This window comes from Conger conger, chromosome 15 (genome assembly GCF_963514075.1).
Source record: "Conger conger chromosome 15, fConCon1.1, whole genome shotgun sequence".
NCBI lineage: Eukaryota > Metazoa > Chordata > Actinopteri > Anguilliformes > Congridae > Conger > Conger conger.
The window spans coordinates 14297150-14315403 of NC_083774.1; the positions used below are offsets into that span (position 1 = coordinate 14297150).

The 18254-nt window shown below is 45.3% G+C and overlaps 1 protein-coding gene across 1 annotated transcript in view; it reads right to left on the reverse strand.

Moving 5' to 3' along the window:
- Nucleotides 1-18254, reverse strand: part of b4galnt4a (beta-1,4-N-acetyl-galactosaminyl transferase 4a) — a 152709-nt gene that overhangs the window by 86251 nt on the left and 48204 nt on the right. Inside the window, exon 3 of the mRNA XM_061222114.1 lies at nt 17424-17536. Within this exon, the coding sequence (XP_061078098.1) occupies nt 17424-17536 (113 nt within the window). The remainder of the gene's footprint in view (nt 1-17423; nt 17537-18254) is intronic.

Here is an 18254-nt window from a genome sequence, read left to right on the forward strand (position 1 = left end):
GTTTTCTAGCCCGGGTAATTGTGTGGTAATTGTTGCAAAGATTCTGCAACTTCAAGGCCTCTACCCTTGTCTGCAAGTGGCTTATGTAATTTACACCTACCCTTTTAGGGTGAGAAATTTCATGCAAAAATCTACCCTTGTTAACTGCGTGAACTTCAGTAAATACATACAGGTATTAAGCAACACTTGTAATCTCTCCGGCTACCAGTAACAATGATGTCAGCTATGAAATCGGTCACAAAAGGCTTAGTACATCTAGCCCTAAATGTTTTCAGTAAAGATAAGGGTAAAATACTTATTCACATCATAAGTGAAATGAAGCAGTGGGTGGTGTGGTCTCAAACGCACAGGCGCACGTGCACACTGTCCTGTTTACACTGCAGGAGGTTTACAAAAGCAATTAGGGGTTTAAGTACCTACAAGGCTACAAAGGCAGTGCCACACCTGGGAGTCAAACATGCAACCACTCAACCCCAGGTTCCCGAATCACTCTCCTGCACTCCTGCCCAGAAACCCCTTGAATTAAAACAGTTGTAAAACTACACTGTACTAAAATATGTATATGAATAAGGCAGATAAAGGATGTTCCATAACCCATCTTATAAAGCAACGACTGGAGGTTGAATTGATCGAGCCTGCATGACAAGTGATCCAGATTTACCTCGCGTAACCCAGCCATTCAGCGGGGTCCCAGAACACTGCAGACTGCCACTTAAGTCTTCGTGTTTAAAACACAATGCCAAAGAAGAACCTGCCAGAGAACCTTAAGGTGAACTCTTGGCCAGGGAATGACTGTACCACATTGACAGGCTTTCTCCTTTTATCTCTGCTAGAAAAAAAATCAAAGAGGGCCCAGGGTGGTTGGGAAATCCATATCCGCTTTCTGTTCACCGTCTAAATCAGCTCCTCCATTTCCCTCTCTCGCGTTCAAACGCAGTTTGAAGTCAAATTCACTTTATTGGAATGGTCGCAGAGTTAGACATAGTCTTGCCAAAGCAGCGTTGACGTAAAATGTAAATCAACAGGAACAATGATGTCAGGTATGAGATGATCATATTTACTTATTATTTATAACATGTAGATATTATTTAGATATGGGATTGGAAAAAAACCTGTAAAACTGTAGTAGGTATTTACATCTGGGTTGTCTGCTGCTCGCTCTCTCATGCTACAGTTTCAGAATTATTACAGTCAGAATACATCAACGTAAAATGGAAATCTTCCTTCACCTCAAAGAGTTATTGAGAAAAATATATAGACAGAGGAAATATAACACTGGTTAAAAATAGAACGTGATGCATCAAACAGTCCTTCCCATAACATCTCCTGGTCACCATTGGCTACATCCTCCTGTCCAAGTTCCTCCATTACTGAGCACAGGGACTGCGCAGGAGATAAATGATATTTTACAGGAGTGTTTGCTTGCCAGTGGGACCTTTAATCATCTTCCAGGGCAGTTTTGGGAAAATGATGAACAGAGTGGGTGAGGCCGGTCACATCAGTTCTGCAACCCTGTCAAGAGCACACTCCCTCCACCCCGCCCTCTCTCAGCCCTCTCTCAGCCCTCTCTCACTCCCTCTTTCCCCATGCAGACGTTATTGCATGCTTCCAATCCACCCTGAAAGTGAAATTCTTCTTCCCTGGCCGTGAATGCATCAGGTCGGAGAGCACAGAAATATTTATCTTATCGCCTTTACTCTGCCACCATGTTGTTTTCTTATTTCTTGCATACAGGAAAGAAAGAGAGAGAGAGAGAGAGAGAGAGAGAAGCTTTTCTCAGGCAGCCGTCATCGTTCATGGAGAACCTGATTTGCCTTGTTAACGGTTGTTTGGCTGCATAAACGCCAGACAGAGGTCGTCCATGTACTGCTAGATTCTCCGTCAAAGGGGGCGATGTGGCACATAAAAATGATAAAATGGGTCTCTTCAGACACCCACGCACCCAAACCCTCTCCGGAAGCCAAAGTAGCTAGTTCCCGGCGTGCTGATGGGCAACCCAGCAAGCCAAATAATTATTTCAGGTTGAGGAATGTTGTGAAAACAACGTTGCGCTCATGTGATGTCGTCAGGCTGCAAAACACATTGTTAAAATGGTGTGAAACCTCTCATTTATGCACCCAGCTAGACAACTGAATTGCTGTAGTAATTTCGGGAGCATGATAAAGCACCAGCCTCCGGAAACAGACCTCCATAGTAAGCTACGCCTGAACACACAATGTGGACGTCCTTCACTTCAGTGCCAACCACAGGGCTAGTACATGATGAAAACTGAACTGAAAAGATGGAGAGCAGTCTAAAGGTAGGCAGGCTCTCAAGCCATTTATAAAACCTCCCATGGCACTTTTCACCCTTTCAACCATTCTGGGTGATGCAATGCAGCCAACACACCTGGGTGATGTCTTGCCCCTAGCTTCACCCATCTGGAGAGAACAGGAAGAGATGAAAGAAAAATGAGTAAAGACGGAGAAAACGTGAATTAGGAAAATGGAATGGCCTTGCTCCTTCAAACGTCAGTTCGTAGCCACATGATTTACATATGTGTCAGATGTGTGGCAGATAAATCGACAGGTCAAGCATTTATACGTCAGGTTTTTCTTATACATGCGCTGATGTTTTTTTGCTCAAAAAGCAAGATTGGGAATTCCTAACTTCTACTTCTAGCTCCAAGAAAGAACATTTAAGGGGTTGTAATGTCCTCAAAGATGGCGGACCTTGATCAATTTCCAGGTCGGGAGCAAGGAAAGGAAAGAAACAGAGAAAAATAAGGATTGGAATGAGTTCAAGCTCTCTCTCTTTCTATCTTTCGCGCTCTCGCTCTCTCTCATGCTCTCCCTTGGGCTCCTTCTCTCTCTCTCTCTCTCACATGCACTCTCCTTTGTGCTCTCTCTCCTTCTCACGCTCTCGTTCATATCGGATGGATCCTGGGGAATTGCTGTGTCAAAGATATACCAAATTTACATCCGGAGGTGTGCTGGTGGCTGTGTGAACGGAGACGTGCTATGTTTTATTCAGAGCCACTCAGTGCTTTATGGCATGCTTTTATTCACACTTAAATGTGCTTAGACATGCTTCCATAGCAGCCCTGGGGCTCCTGCATATTACAGCCAGGTCCCTACACGAGCAGAAACTTAACATCGTAATCATCTAGTTCCCAGCCCGGCTCGATTTCTGCTGCATTTTCCCTGGGGCCAGCCCTCTCCTCGATCGGTCATGCCTCGACCCTCTCCTAGTCCAAGCCCATGCCATGATGTAACCTGAAGACCATGACATACCACCTCGCTCTTCTCGATGAGCATAATAATGTACATTTGTTTGTTTCTTTACTGTGTATTTTACCGGCTAGTTTAACACCTCGGGCTATAATATGCCGAACTACCATGGTTATTCGCTCTGATAGATTTCTTATGACCTCTCGACTACCATTGAGCGCATCTATGTATACTGACACTGGGCCAATCAGCAGAGGATTTATTCTTTCTCTTCCCACTGTTTTGAACTTCACTGTTTTTTTTGGGGTTCAGGCTCAGTTTTCCAATAAATTTCCAATATATTCCTGAAGCATCTTTATCGCAGCACCTCTTAATGAAATTCTACAAATAAAGTGAAATTTAAGTGGGAGGTCATGTAGTGGAGCAGGAATCTCTGATCAAGCTTGATATGGTGCTAGACACTATATATTTCAGGTTAACTAAGTGCACTTTCGTGGTAGGAAAAGGCGAGCATTGCTGGGCTGAAGGGCCTGTTCTTGTAATTACATTAAGTTATTATGTTCTGTTAATTACACTAAATTGGGGAAAAAAGACCAGACCAAAACAAATTCCTCACTCCACATTTTAGTGTGTTGTATAGTTCAGACAGGCAAAAGCATAGTTACCTGTGTGGGTTTATGGGAGCTCTGGGCCTGTCTCAGGGCTTACTGATAGAGGTGCTGTATCAGTACAGAGATGAATGAAATGTTGGAGCTGCTCTGATTACAGACAGTACAGATCCCCGATTCCCATTACCCCCCTTGGCACCCATCAAGGCAAGGGAAAAGGCAATCTAAAAATCTCACAGGGAGTCCAGATGTTCACTGTCAAAATATGCCTTCCTCTCTGACATTTACCCGCAGAGTCCCATCACATCTCCCCACAACCCCTTTCACATTTTAAACATAGGACATAAAACAATGACCCCTTCCCAGAGTTGTATTTTAAACACAGAACAAGGGCAAAATGGGCGGCACGGATGGTGCAGTGGTTAGCACTGCTGCCTCACAGCAAGGAGATCCTGGGTTCGAATCCCGGTCGGCCAGACCCCTCTGTGTGGAGTTTGCATGTTCTCCCCGTGTTTGCGTGGGTTTCCTCCGGGTACTCCGGTTTCCTCCCGTAGTCCAAAGACATGCAGGTTAGGCTGATTGGAGAGTCTAAATTGCCTGTGGGTATGAGTGTGTGACTTGAATGGTGTGTGTGCCCTGTGATGGACTGGCGACCTGTCCAGGGTGTATTCCTGCCTTTTGCCCAATGTATGCTGGGATAGGCTCCAGCCCCCCTGTTCAGGATAAGCAAGTTAGGATAATGAATTAATTAATGAACGAGGGCTAAATGCAGTCTCCAGGTGACAATGGAAAACGTGCAGGTTTCAGACAGTACGCTTTTGTATCTTGAATCTTTGCGCTCCAAATCCACTGGACGACCATGAACTGTGCGAAGGGATTCTCACTGAAGGGCCACGTCCCTACAGAAATGGCCGCTTTGTACCACCGGTGGCTTTTGTGGGGAATAAATTCGGGAAATTCACCAACCCTGCCCCTTCTTTTTTGTTTTTATAAAGACATTAACTTGAACCTTTCCGTTGAACAAAAAATCTAAAATCCTTCTTGTTATGTGAAGGTTACACACAGACTTCGACAGCGGACACAGGACAGGACATTTTAAACCGAAGAATAATACAGCCCCTGTACCTGGAGGTTGTTTACAGTGAGTCTACAAAACCAGACAAGTTTAAAATGTAAAAATGTTTGCTGCATGTTTGCTGCCAGAATTAAAGACTCTAAAACAGTGGCTCGTAGTTGATTTCTACCAGGCAAAATGTTGAATACAAATATAATCTTGTAAGTTGTTGCTTGACAGAGTATATTTGGGCCCATCTGGTTAACATAGACTTGGATAGAGTTAAATGGTTTGTATGTTTATTGCCACAGCTGTTATGCAATGACAGGATTTGCATTTTGAGGTGCTTCTTGTTGACAACAAGCTGTTGACCATACAGTCGCTGGCATATCAGCCAAAGCTTGAGCCTTTACATAAAGCTCCATTCAGCTGGAACTCCTCCCACACAGTAAAAGCAGTGTTTAATCCACTCTGGCAGAGTATATTTTACAGAGAGCACATTTCATTCCTCTTGGACTCATGAGCCCTGTTGGGATTAAAATAACACAGAACGTTTTACAACAAGCTTTCAGGACCAAGACCGACCAACTGCGCCCAACTGGACCTGAATCTAGGACACCAGGCCAGGACCACCTTGAAGCAAACACAGCTCCAGCCAAACCTCAGAACCCCATAAATGGACTACACCCACACCTTCCTGGGTGAGAGGTAGGGGGCCCGGATGCAGTGGAAGGAGACTCAGAACATGAATCAAGGATGTCACGGTTCACTGGGATGAAACGCAGGCATTAATCGAGGCAAGAGAACTGTGTGCTTTCTGGCCTGCGGAAAATAAACTGGGAGTCAGGCCTGCCTCTGGTCAGTCAAAGAAAGCAGCCATCTCCTCCTCCTCTCTCTTTGTCTGGTTGCATCTGCGTCTCCCTCTTTCACTTTCTCATTCTTGCACTCTCTCCTCTACATTCCGCACTGGCTCTTTCTCCAGTCTTCCTCTCTTGGTTTCCTCCCGGAGCAGAGTCACACACAACGCTACGCCCCAGATATCACCTGGGGATCATGTCGGAGGGGGGTCAGACAGTTATGCAAATAGAGGCCGACTGCCCGACACTGCACCGGAGCGTCGTCTTGTCCTTGGAGCAGAACTCCGCTCGCAGCGGGGAGAGAACCGGCGCAGAGAGTAAGAGACAGAATGAGAGGGTGGGGGGAGGCCTTGGGTTGATGTGGGGAAGGTTGTTTGGGCGGTGGGCCGGACAGGGGGATTTGGAGCAGTGGTGTTGTTGGGTACAGGGTGTGGTTGTTAAATAAATACAAAGGACATAACTATGTTAACAAAAAACACACTTACTAACAGCTGCTGCATCACACCGCCAGCCCTGGTGAACCAACACTGACCTTCCAAGCACAAGCCAGAAGAAAGAAAGAAAGAAAGAAAAAATAAAACTCTCATGATTGGTCATCTTGACATGACCGTGATCGCAGTCGAGGCGTGAAGAACAGGTCTGAAGAATCCTGGGCCAATGCCATCGATTAGCAGATCAATCACGACTGGCTACAGCTTCTGTGAGTGAAAAAAATCTACCTTGCTGCCTGTCTAATGAAAAAATAAATCCGGCTAAGTTTAGCTCTGAAAAACAAATAATCATTTCCAATAGAGTCAAATAGAAAGAGAAAAGAAACCAAGTCCATTATTAGCTCTCTCTGGCATCCCCTCCAGAAAGCTGATGCTATTAATATGCATCTAAACAGTCATATCAGCTAAATGTGCTTTGGATAAAATGAAAAAGAAGACATAAACCTTTGAGAGACTCATTTTATCCACTGCAGTGCTGCATGGTGCATGTGTGATTCTTTTCTGCTCTCCACATCTCTCCCTTACCTTCGGCTGATCTAATCACATCCCCTGCACATCCATCCCTCAATCACAGCTCCTTCTTTCTCCATCCCTCCATCAAACTGTCTTCCCGCAATTCTCCCATTAGACATGGTCCTCTCTTTCTCTTCATCCCTCCATCAAACTGTCTTCTCCCACCGCTCTCCCATCGACCACAGTCCTCTTTCTCTCTCTCCATCCCCCCATTCTCTCTCCATTCCCCCATCAACCACGGCCTTCTCTTTCACCCATCCCTCCTCCACTTGTACGCTTCACTCCGCCATTAAACTGCACATCATCCCTGAGTGTCCCTCTCATGAGTCCCTCCGCATAACCGAGTCACTGTTTCATCCCTTTCCCTTCACCAAGCAATTCCCTCGATGCTGCCGTCATTCCATCATAGCTAAATACCCTTCCCACAGTTCCATCAAACAGGAAGAGCCAAGAGACAGGCCCATGTTAGCCGCTTGCATTATCTTTGATGGAGGCTTTTTTCCCCTTTTCACTGTCTCTTAGCAATTGTGTCCTGCTGTCAGTCACAAAAACCTCACATGACCCCCGTCACCAAAAAAAATAATAAACTACACCCCACTACACCCCAAGGACTGACTGCTGAGCTGGAGTGATCTTGTACAGTAACTGTAAAAAAGGACTCACTGCTGAGCAGGAGTGATCTTGTACAGTAACTGTAAAAAAGGACTCACGGCTGAGCTGGAGTGATCTTGTACAGTAACTGTAAAAAAGGACTCACGGCTGAGCTGGAGTGATCTTGTACAGTAACAGTGTAAAATAAAGGACTTACAGAGGACAAGGGCATTCCCAATAGCAGTGAAGGACAGAATCACGGACAAATGTCTTGGAAGCCAGGTATTCCTGCAGCAGGCCTCCAGGATTAATAAGCACGGGGGAGCGCTCTCAGAGCGAGGCAAGGTGCTGGGGGGTGGGATGGGGGGGGTATGAATCAATGTTTTGCGGGGAAATCAATCAGGGATCCAGGAGGCTGGTAAAAAAAAAAAAAAAATCAATGTGAAGTGTGTAGCCGGGGTCATTTTTCAACAGGAGGCATTATAAACTGCAAACACACTGCCAGCCAAAACTGGCTTAGGGTTCTGAGTCTTACACTACAACAGGGTATCGCAGACAGATCCAGAATGCTTTGGGCAGCCCAGAACGGTATTACATCTATAAACTCCAAAAAGACTACCTGCTTTCAGAACCCACAACAACTTTTTGATGTTTCCCCACCCAACTTTCTATTTTAGATTAAAATGTGCTTTTTTAATGCTTTTTCAATACGAGGTTACAACAGCAGTTTACGCACGGTATAAATAAGACATTACAGTCTCTTAAATGAGTGACTCAGAGTTGAGGCAAAATGTTTTGCAATTGGATCAAACACAAGTCTCGCCCTCATAGAAGCAATTGGATTTTTTATATAAAATATCAATAAATTGTATTAATTTCCAAGGACAGTTCTTGTTTATTAGATCTATATTTCCCACCATATTTTAATGCTGTCCTTTACGGTTCACTGGATGACAAAGCAGTATGGGACTAATTTGCAGTCTATAGTCATTAATTACAATATGAAATATGATTCTATGAGGGTATAAATAATCCATGAACGCAAAAGTTCCTCTTGCACAATGCATCCCTTTTAAAAAAAGGTTTCAAGTTTAAGTTGAAATTTATGCTAGTGCCAGAACTAAAAGGTAACATCTACAAAGGCCCAAGGAGTGAAAAAACTGACAAAGCAGGCAGTCAAAACCACACATGTAGTACTGTACTGTAACCGGAGATATAATTTAGAAATATTCATAATTCAGAATTCCTGTCCTGCCCTGCCTTCCGGGAAAAAAAAAAAAAAGTTATTCCGACGATGGGAACAATGTAGCTGTCCCTCCGGATCTGCCAGGATGAAACTCCAACCTCCGAGCCCTCTGGAGACGAATCACTGAGCTGAGATTCTCACATTAATTATTTATGACTCTAAAGCCATCCCTGTTGCTAGGCTGGCAAATCTCTTGATAACTCCATTCTCTTTAAAGTCAATACCTGATGCCAGAGATGAAGCAAAAAAAATACTTTCAGTTTTTTATTATTGCAGTTGGTTTCATCTTATTTTCCCCCTCCTCTCTTCCTCTCTTCCTAATGTCTCATCCCTTCTTCACACAAAGTCATTCTTTAGAGGCATGGGAATAAGGAATAGATATGGGGTGGGAAAGGTTTCTTATCAAAGAAAACTGAGCTGGATTTGTCACGATCCCTTCTATTATATAACTTCCTTGTGTCGTCTCGTTATTTCGGATTTCCTCCAGAAATACTCTTTCTTCCTCTCTCTCAGTCCCTCTCTCTATAAGACGTGGAGGACAACTGCTGAAAGTTCTGAAAAGCGCACAGGGCTTTATACAGTTTCATTTTGCATGTCCAGGTACCAAGCACCAATCAACCTCCATTTTTCTCTCTCACTCTGATAAGAAGCCCAATCACTTATTCCCACACATTTCGTAAATGCCGATATATTGAGCCCAAAGAGAAGGGTTTGGTAAAAAAAAATTTTTTATCGTTCAAATGGCTGGAGGTGGCCAACCCCGGCCTGAGGAGATGGCAATAAGATCCCCCCGTTCGAGTCAGGGGAGGGGGATTCGCATTGCATCAGAGAGTGGTGAGAGGAGAACAATAATGCCTTCGCAGGGAGGACTGAGCACGCCATGGGGACTGATTGCACCGCACGCTTACAAAACAGCCTTCAGCGAGGAAAGCTCTAGCCAGACGCGGGGGAGGGGGAGGGGAAGTTCAGGCTCTTCAATCTTGCAGCAAATTGGCAAGCCTTGAAAGTTGATGCGGAAGGGTGGTGGGATAACAGAGAGCCAGGATGACCTCATCTTTTCCTTCAGGGAGAGCGACTGCGACGGTAAAAAAAAAAAAAAAAAAAATCGAATCCTACCCGTTAGCATCAGCGGCATACGAGGACTCGGGATTTAATCGAATAAAAATACTAACCTGCCGTCTGATTCCCCACCGGCTCTGAGCTTCCAGTCCCCTCCAGGAAAGTTCTCAATGAGTAGCACTTCTGATAGGCAGCTGGGCGATTAGCATGGCTGGCATTATCGCAGTGAGTGAGTAAGGTCAGATCTGGGCCACAGCCTTGGCACAGCGTCAGCCTGTTTAATGATCTCTAGTGCAGGAACTCCAGGAAAACGCTCCCCTGCGAAATTCCTGCAGCGATCCAAAGGATGGCAATCCGAAGCGGAATAGCGTTGGAATCTCCCAAGTTCACCGTCGCTCTCCAAACAAAGGCCCCCGGAGCCGTGTGCAGGCGGACACTAACACTGCAATATGGCCTTCGTCGCCAATGAAACAATTGAACTCGTTTAAAAAGCTGCTCTCACTCACGTCCTGTACACAAAGGTATGTCTGTAGAGTGTTAAAAAGAGCGTCTCGACAAAAAAAAATACAATAATTTATTAATAAACTTACAATTTCCCCAATGGTAGTATTGACCTAATGGCCAGCTGCAAGCCTACACCCTCTTATAGTGATATGTATGGTATTGACACATTGCATTTTTTCATTCATAAAGGGCCATTCATTAATTTATAAATTTATAAACAGCATCTATTTTCGCAAAATAGGAGTTCTCTTTGCTCTCACAATAAATCCCTGTGCTAAACATCAATGTTGGCGTACCTGGCCTACCGAATGAGCATAGTGTACAAATAGGCGGGTTATTTGGAGGTACAAAGTGTATGTATACACAGAGCAGACATTTCGGCATAACAGCTTGACCTCAACATGAAGGCTAAGAGAATTTAAAACACTAATGAAAAGGCAGACTGTTAGCCTTGGAAAGAACACACAGATCCAGCATGTCACATTTATTTTTGCGTTTCACCTCGGCTGGTATTTTCCGGACTAAAAATTGTTTTCTTTTTCTTTTCTTTTTTTTCTTTGAAGACTGCAGCATCAAGAGATCTGTTCTCTAATTTGGTCGCTGGACGTTTATGCTCGATGTGCTGTCAGTTGGATTGCAGCGCCAACATTTTTAATCGCCTCGGCGACTGGATTTACGAGGAAGACCTCGTGAGTTGCGTTACCGCCAGGGTGGGGTGGGGGGTACGGTGTGGCTCCCCCGGGGGGTTCGGAGGGAGAAGTATTCACATCAGGTGATCGTACGGCACAAATTCGGAATGAGGCGAGTGCCTGGAGCTCCGACAGCCCCAGAAACCCGCCGCCCGCACTTCAGGAAAATCACAAACCCCCCAAAACGAGAAATAAACCTACTGCACCCAGCTGGGGTGCACATTCCTGGGATAAAATATTCAACCAGAAGCAGCTCAGCGTGCAGGATTTTGGCATGAAAGATAGTTTACAGTAAGTCGCCTCTCCAATGAGCTGACGGGGAACATATTTAAATTATTTATTTACAGCCCCCACCCGCTCCCCAAAAAAAGCAAGGGAGGGGTGGTTAAAAAATGGCAAAGATCTTTCAGATTCATGCACAAGGCAGTCCTATGAGGACATGCTGACCACAGTGCAGCCAGCAGAAATGCATGTGGCAAGCAGCACTGGCTCTGGATGGAATACCAATGTGTCGCAGAGCTGGGGAGAAGGACAGCAAATTAACAGACAAAATGGCTGGAAAGTGCACTGAAAGCTGGTCTCAGATGCAACAGAAAACAAACGCTGAGGAGAGATTTTAAAAAAATTCACCAAAATGAAGGAAACAGGCCAGATGACAAATCAGCTTTCCTTAAAGTACATAAAATACGTTTCCAAAAATACACGAAAACGCATATGAGCACGGAGGTAATTTTTTAATTAATTAATGCTGTGTGTCTAATAGCTTAGGACTTTGCACAGCTGTGGTAAACCATCAAAATCGAGACCAAGAATACCTCGAAAATATAAAACAGAATATTAAAAGGCCGCACTTACAGCACAGTCATTGCAAACACCAGTGTTTGAAGAGGGCTAGTAGGCAGTACTGGTGCTTCTACCTGTCACTCTTTGGAGTACTGTGACTTTTTCTTGCATACTGGCACTTATTTTGACCTCCCAGTACACTTGTCTGCCCCTACCCAACCATAAAAGACTGTTTCAGCAGAGTAGTACCAGGGCTTGAAGTGGACTGGAACAGACCAATACACTGGGGCTTTGTTCTGTTTAGTTCAGAGTGCCAGAACTTCAAACACTGGCAAACAGCTTCTTCCCTGCCTGCTCATTATGCTCACCCTGAGCCTGACAACCCATACTGACCCCTGTCTAAAAAATAGGACCCTGCTGCATTAAAATGTCTGCCTCTGTCTCTGGTCCCCAGTAGAGCTCAAACGCTCGCATTTTCAAAGCCTGAATTTCAGAAGAGAAAAAAAAACATCAAGTCAACTTAAGCTAGAAAGTCATATGATTAAATATACGTTGATGGATTAATCCTGGAAGCTTTATCTTTTTTTTCTTCTACTTCTTTTTGGATTGAAAGCACTTTTCCCTTAAGATGACTCGCTGGTTTCAAGCGAACACGGCAGGGGGTCAGGGGTTTTCGTAATGAGTCAAACCAACACCTCATGAGGACACCACGATAAATAACACGAGTCCTGCCGGCTAGCACAGACACCTTGTGAAAACTGCAATTTAACTGACGGGTTGAGCCGAGGTCGCCCAGGACTCGTAAACCGGGCGGGCATTCGCCTTAACACCCGCACCCCTCCCGCCCCCAGGTCCCGGAAGGGGGAAAACGTATTTATTAGGTGTGTTCTGAGAGGCATCGCTGTGGGGGTGGGGCGGTGGTTCTGCATGACGGGATGGACCCTGCCTCAGGCCCGCCGGCCATAAAGCACCTACAAGGCCACAACGCCCGATATTTACGGCCCTGGAAGAAATCTAAGGCTAACGGCGCGGCCGGAAAAAACGCTTCTGTTTATGAGAAGCCGCGAGCCCACCGGCCGTGATTAAAGCCTTCCCCCAGCCTGCCGAGGATATGACACAGCCCTAAATCATCGCGTGAACTTCAAAGTCACCTTATTTACGTTTTGTTTTTTTTTACTTTCTACATAATGCCAACTCCACCTACCCGACACCTCCATGTGTAGCCGAAGAGTAAGCCCAGCTGGCCCGGGGAAATTAGAACGAAGGAAAAGTGAAAGCAGAATTAATGGTGACAGTTGCCCGGGGCAACAGGAAGACACTGCAATGTCCATCTTCAGGTTAAAGTCAAATTCATTTAAACTCGCAAAGAGAAGTCATCTTAAGGGACAAGTATGATTCAAAGAAACCTGCAGTCAACATAAAGAAAAAGTGCTATCCAATCAAACGAGAGATAGCAAAAACGCAGAGATAGCAAAGTGGTGTTACGTTATCTCCACTCTCAATTCTTGATTGAATTCCAGGTGGCAATGGCTGTTATTGTACAGATCTTCTGTGTATATTGAGTTGCCCTTCTGGTGAGCCTGCCCATCTTAAAGAGGTTATTGATTTCAATAGGACTGTCTGTTTAAATAAAGGTTGAACAAAATTGAGGATTAAAGTGCGATTTAAAAAAAAAGAAAAAACACAACCTTTGCAGATGAATCCAGAGCTGTGTTTTTTTTTAAGCAAGTCCTTTCATTCATTTCATTCCGCCAGCACACTGGTTTTAACTCATAGAGGCTTTTCTTATCTTCCTGCACACCCAGCTAGGCATGTACTTTGTGCAGTGCAGTTGTTAAGGGTTGGCAGGCAAAGCTTCTGGCCGCTGCACAGTACATATGGATTATTCAGTGCGGCACAAGTGTGTCTAAGTGGACAGTGATAGCACCACAGCTGGCTTTCAAAACACGCGCCAAAGCCATCAATCATCGTAGGGGGCGGGTATGGAGAGATCAACATCCATGCATTCTACCCGAGCCGCATCCAATCACGGCCAATAAAAAACGAAAGATTTCATATCACGGGGCGCAACAGTCCAGGGTGTGCCACAGGCAGACCGACCACGGTTTTCTAAACTGCATGTCATCTTTTAAAACCCGGGGCATATAACAATCGTGCCCTTCGAGGAAAAAGACAGGAGCAGAGTTCAGTAAAAGAACATTTCACCCACCCCACTTAAAACCCTTAATTACGGGCTGTGCATCCATCCAGACCTTTCTGGAGGGAAGTGGTTATTTGTTATTGGTTTCCTGTATTGCTGTTCATGGAGTGTGTCTCTTAGTAAGAGAGAGCCCTTCCATTACATTGGAAATAATGACATTCTTCCCTCAGCGTATTACACGCATGAGCCCCTGTGAGGCAGGAATATTGTAGGCTCTACCAGTACCACTTGCCTCTCGGTGACCTGATATGAAAATAATTTCTGAAATGTTAAATGATGTTTAAAAAGGGGGGGGAGGTGGGTAGGGATGTCGAACGTGACCGTAGCCTCAGTGCAGATTCGAGAGGATGATCTGATTTTGTTGGAATGGTGGCAATGAGGCAAAAAAAAAGGGGGGGGGGGTTGGAGGCAGTTATACAAGGCACAGTGTTGGTAACCCTGGCAATGTGTCACGTGACCGACCAATCCCCTGATCCACAGAACACAAAAAAATTATTCTTTGTTAGGGTTGGAGTGAAAACCTACAGTGGTTCCCAACCCTGTTTCTGCAGATTTACAGTCCTGTGAGTTTTCATTTCGACCCTAATCTGCCAAACCTGTTTCTACTAATTAGCAGCTCAAGATTTCTTCTTCATTATGGTTGGAGTGAAAGCCTACAGGGGAGTATATCAGGGTGGAACATTCCAGAATGGCATCACCTTCTCTACTGCCATAATTTGCTGAGCTGGGAAGAAGTGTCATCACATGGAGGCATTTCCAGAAACCTACCAGCATGGTGACTATCCCCCTCCCAATATGTTAGGCACCAGATCTGGCCCCCGGGGGTGTAACTCAACCCAGCCATGTATTGGAGAGAGACAGAAGGAGTGATCTGTCCTCCATCCTCCATTTGCTTAATGAGACAGTTCCAGCCCCATTGCTGAGGGTTGAAAGAACAAGCAACAAAGTAGAGAGATGGAGACAGAGGGAGGGACAGATAGACAGACAGACAGACAGACAAATAGATAGATAGATAGATAGATAGATAGAGAGCAGCGGGCAGAAAAGTATTGGACATTACTGACTGCTCATACAATGGTTAAAAGAGCTGAAAGGGGTTACAAATTGTCCACACCATATCCCTTGAATCCATTTGTGTCTGTGATTACGTGGTTCATGTGTTTTCCCCTGCAAATGTCTTTGCTTTCTATGCCATGGTCTACTATAAACACATTACATGCCAATACGTCCTTTTGAATGGAATTAAACTGAGTAGGAGTGAGAGAGAGAAAGAGAGATAAAGAGAGAGAGAGACTGAGAGGGAGAGCAACACTGAATTACTCATGTCATTTTAACAGTCATTAGGAATCCTTGAATCCTTACATTGAGAGTGATAGAGAGAAACAAAGAAAGAGTCGGTGAGAGATGGAGAGAGAAAGAAAGCGGGGGTTATGGAACTTCAGCAAGACAGAAAAGAAGTAAAGAGGAGGTGAGAAAGAGTAGAACAGAGAGCAAAAAAGCTACAGAGATTAAGAGAAAGAAAGCGAGAGAGAGAGGGAAAGAGAGAAGTGGACACACCGTGCCCTTCGCAGGTGTTTGGAGGTGATGCGCCGCGGGTCTCAGCGTGACCGTTAGTCACCTGACGCTCTCCTGCAGGGCACCTGGGCAGAGAGAGGGGCTGCACGGCAAATAAAAACTCTGCGTAGCCCCAAAACGCGCCTCAGTCTCTTTCCACATCTCCTTTTCATCCTTTCTCCCCCCCCCCCCCCCCCCCCCCGCTCGGAACACAAAGGAGGGAGTGAATTGAGTGGTTGATATTAGTCGCGGGCGTAAACCCAGGGTCTCTACAGCGGGCGCCTTTAACGGCAGTCTCATGAGCCTGGCTGCCCAGCATGCACTGCAGCAGTCACGCCTAATGTCACCTCAGCTACTTCCACAACCAGTTGAAAAAACGCTCAGCACAACATCACCTTAGCCCCCCCCCCCCTCCCCCCCCCGCAAATGTTTTCTCATTTTTGTCTGAGCCATTCATAATGCGAAAACTGAAAGTTATTATGCTTTATCTGAAGAGGAAACTATCAATTCCAATGATAAAGCTGCAAAAAATGTTTTCCTTTAATGAGACCGCTTTAGTTCTCCTTTTTCATCTCGCAACGGGAAGTACATTAAGAAATATCCCCATTTGTTTACTTCCACATAACTGAGGGAAATTCCACGTCTTCTATCCGAGGCTGCGTGTAATTAGTCAGAATTACTTGTTCATTTTCAAATCATGTCCAATTTTCAGAGCAGGAAAGTTGGCCCAAAAGACAACTTTTCAGAAGGAATATCAGAAAAGAACATAAGAAAGGGACAGGGATCTGATAATGTACCTGAGAAAAATCAATCCGAGTTATCAGCTAACCTTCTGTTACAAATAGCTGTTGCACTGGCATACAGCTATCAGGAAAAATGATCAGCAAAATATACCACATATTCCAAATACTCCTGCTCTCCATCTAATCTTTTTTCATTACAGCTTACGAATTCCCCTCCCTTTTTTAATATCAAGGTCTTATGTATTAATCTGAGTACACATAAAAACAGAGCACTGTGTTTGATTATAATTAAGATCTAGGCATAGATTGGCCCCAGTTTGATTAGCTCTGCATACTCCACTGGATGGCCAACGTCATTTAATAATAAAATAATCCGCTATAGACTATAAATTCTGTCCAGTTGATCTTGCCGTTCAGCAGCGTAATGAGAAATCAAAAAAGCAACCAAGCCGACTGTCTTACGACTTAAGTAACAGTGAAAACTATGCCGTTGTGATGACATTGGATATAGTGGCCTCCACTGGCTTCCTATTGCCGCACGCATCCGTTTCAAGGCCCTAGTGTTGGCATTTCAGGCTGCTAAGGGGACTGCCCCACCTTACATACTATCCCTGATCACTCCCTACTCCCCAGCTAGACCACTCCGGTCTGCCAGCTCTGGTCACCTTACGGTTCCCTCTCTACGTGCACCTGGCGGTCGAGCTGCACGTTCACGCCTGTTTTCCATTCTGGTTCCTCAGTGGTGGAATGACTTGCCTACCACTGTCAGAACAGCAGAATCCCTCCCCCTATTTCGACGCAGACTCAAAACCCACCTTTTCAAACTCTACCTTAGTCCTCCCTCCTGATTTCCCCTGCCCCTCCTTTCTGATATCCCTATCCTTGTCTAACCCCCCCCCCCAAAAAAATAAATAAATTAAAAATTAAAAAAAATAATGCACTTCTGATGACAACTATGTTTAGAACAGCATTTCCTGTGTATTTTGCTAGTTTCTGGATGTGATGCTCTGACTTATGGTAGAACCTATGCACTTGTAAGTCGCTTTGGATTAAAAGCGTCTGCCAAATGACTAAAATGTAAAATGTAAAATGTAGTGGGATTATTTCCCAGTACTGTTTCTGCACTGAATCAAGTGACCAGCGATGGAGAAATGATGAGAGCAAGTCCAATAACAGCCAGTGAATGAGGAGACAATCTGCCAGTAACGAATCCATCAATCTCCCGATTCATTAACTGGAAATCCAAAACAGCAGGGTGCTTGGGTACTTGGGAAACAGCGCCCCCTGTGTGTGATCTGGGTACTGCGGCGGGCGTGACTCACCGCGGGCTCTTCTTCGCGGCTGTCTCCGGCATCCTCGTTCTTGCGCTGGCCGGCCGAGGAGCGCGGGTCCCTCTTGCGGCTGGCGTCCGTCCCTTCAGCCTGTTTCTCCCCGTCTGCAGTCAGGAACACAGACGGATCATTACATTTATACAGAATAGTACTTTTACCGTCAAAGTGCTTTAAAGTGATGAGGGGGAAACTTGCCTCAACCACCACCAACGTGTTGTGGGGGCGGCCTGTAGCGTAGAGGTTAAGGTACATAAGGTACACGCTGTAAGATCCGCACAGCTGTTGGGCCCTTGAGCAAGGCCCTGAACCCTGCATTGCACCAGGGGAGGATTGTCTCCTGCTTAGTCTAATCAACTGTCCATCGCTCTGGATAAGAGCATCTGCCAAATGCCATTAATGTAATGTAATGTGATGCATGGCTGCCATTTTGCACCAGAACACTCACCACACACTAGCTGTGGTGGAGAGGGAGAGAACAATGTTTTTTGCCAACTGAATCAGGGGATAATTAGGTGGTAGGTTGAAAGAGCCAGGTCGGAATTTGGAATCTTTAATGACCACAGTGAGTCCGAACCTTGGTTTAAGTCTCGTCCGAAAGACGGCGTCTCCTACAGCACAGTGTCCCCATTATTTGGACTAGAGGGAGGACGCCCCCTACCGGCATTTGTCATTATCTTCCTCATCACGGCTCAAGCCTGCCAAGAATGAGAAACACTGTTTAACTTCACAATGGAAACCAAGGACACATCTGAAACTCGAGGGGAAAAATACATACGAGACCAAAAGCCACCCTTCAATAAATGTTCTGATCAGCCATGCCCA